Below are 1,022 nucleotides of genomic sequence, written 5' to 3'. Positions count from 1 at the left end.
TGAAAATTTTTCTAAGTCATTTTCTGCTTATCTCTTCACACATAATTTAAAAACCCTTTTTGTTCATTACTAAACAAGATGAAATAAATCACAATCACAAACAAGATGTCCTAACTACATGCAAGAAATAAAAATGAAGATAGAGAAGGGAAAGAAAAGCTGGGTTGCCTCCCAGTAATCGCTTCTTTAACATCACTAGCTTGATGCATCATCCTATTATCCTGGATCCAAGCATAGAACAATGTTCAATCTTTCTATTGCTCCACCATGGTATTGTTTCAACTTTTGTCCGTTCACCACCCATGTCCTGTCAGGATCTTTAGATTGAGGATCACAAAGCTCCACTGCTCCATATGGTCGGACTTTCTTGATGGTAAATGGTCCAGACCATTTAGATTTAAGCTTCCCTGGGAACAATTTATGTCTTGAGTTGAACAGTAACACTTGCTGCCCTGGTTTGAAGTCTTTCTTGAGTAACTTTTTGTCATGATGCTTTTTAACTTTTTCTTTATACAACTTTGAGGATTCGTAAGCATTTAATCTCATTTCTTCCAATTCCAAGAGTTGTAGCCTCCTTTGTTCTCTGGATGCGGTTTCATCAAAGTTCAAAAATTTCAATGCCCAATATGCTTTATATTCCATTTCCACTGGTAGATTACAAGACTTGCCATACACCATTTGAAATGGAGATAAGCCTATCGGAGTCTTGAATACTGTTCTTTATGCCCATAAAGCATCATCTAATTTAATAGACCAATCTTTTCTAGTGGAAGCGACAGTCTTCTCCAAAATCTTTTTCAATTCCCTGTTTGACACTTCTGCTTGCCCATTTGTTTGGGGATGATAAGGTGATGTTACTTTGTGTGTCACATTATATTGTTTCAAAACCTTCTGTAATTGATTATTGCAGAAGTGTGTACGTCCATCGCTAATCAGAATTCTAGGCACCCAAAATCTTGAGAAAATGTTCTTCTTCATAAACTTCACCATAGTCTTGACATCATTATGGGGGGTAGCCATTG

The 1,022-nt window shown here is 36.7% G+C and overlaps 1 protein-coding gene across 1 annotated transcript; it reads right to left on the bottom strand.

The window, feature by feature from the left end:
• Window positions 1–216: 216 nt before the first annotated feature.
• LOC102670128 (uncharacterized) lies at window positions 217–642 on the bottom strand. Its single transcript, XM_006575829.1, has one exon. It carries the CDS (start codon window positions 640–642, stop codon window positions 217–219), a length of 426 nt encoding a protein of 141 aa, XP_006575892.1.
• Window positions 643–1,022: the final 380 nt, after the last annotated feature.

Source organism: Glycine max, chromosome 2 (assembly GCF_000004515.6).
Source record: "Glycine max cultivar Williams 82 chromosome 2, Glycine_max_v4.0, whole genome shotgun sequence".
NCBI classification, from domain to species: domain Eukaryota; kingdom Viridiplantae; phylum Streptophyta; class Magnoliopsida; order Fabales; family Fabaceae; genus Glycine; species Glycine max.
This window is presented reverse-complemented; position numbering and strand designations above follow the sequence as displayed.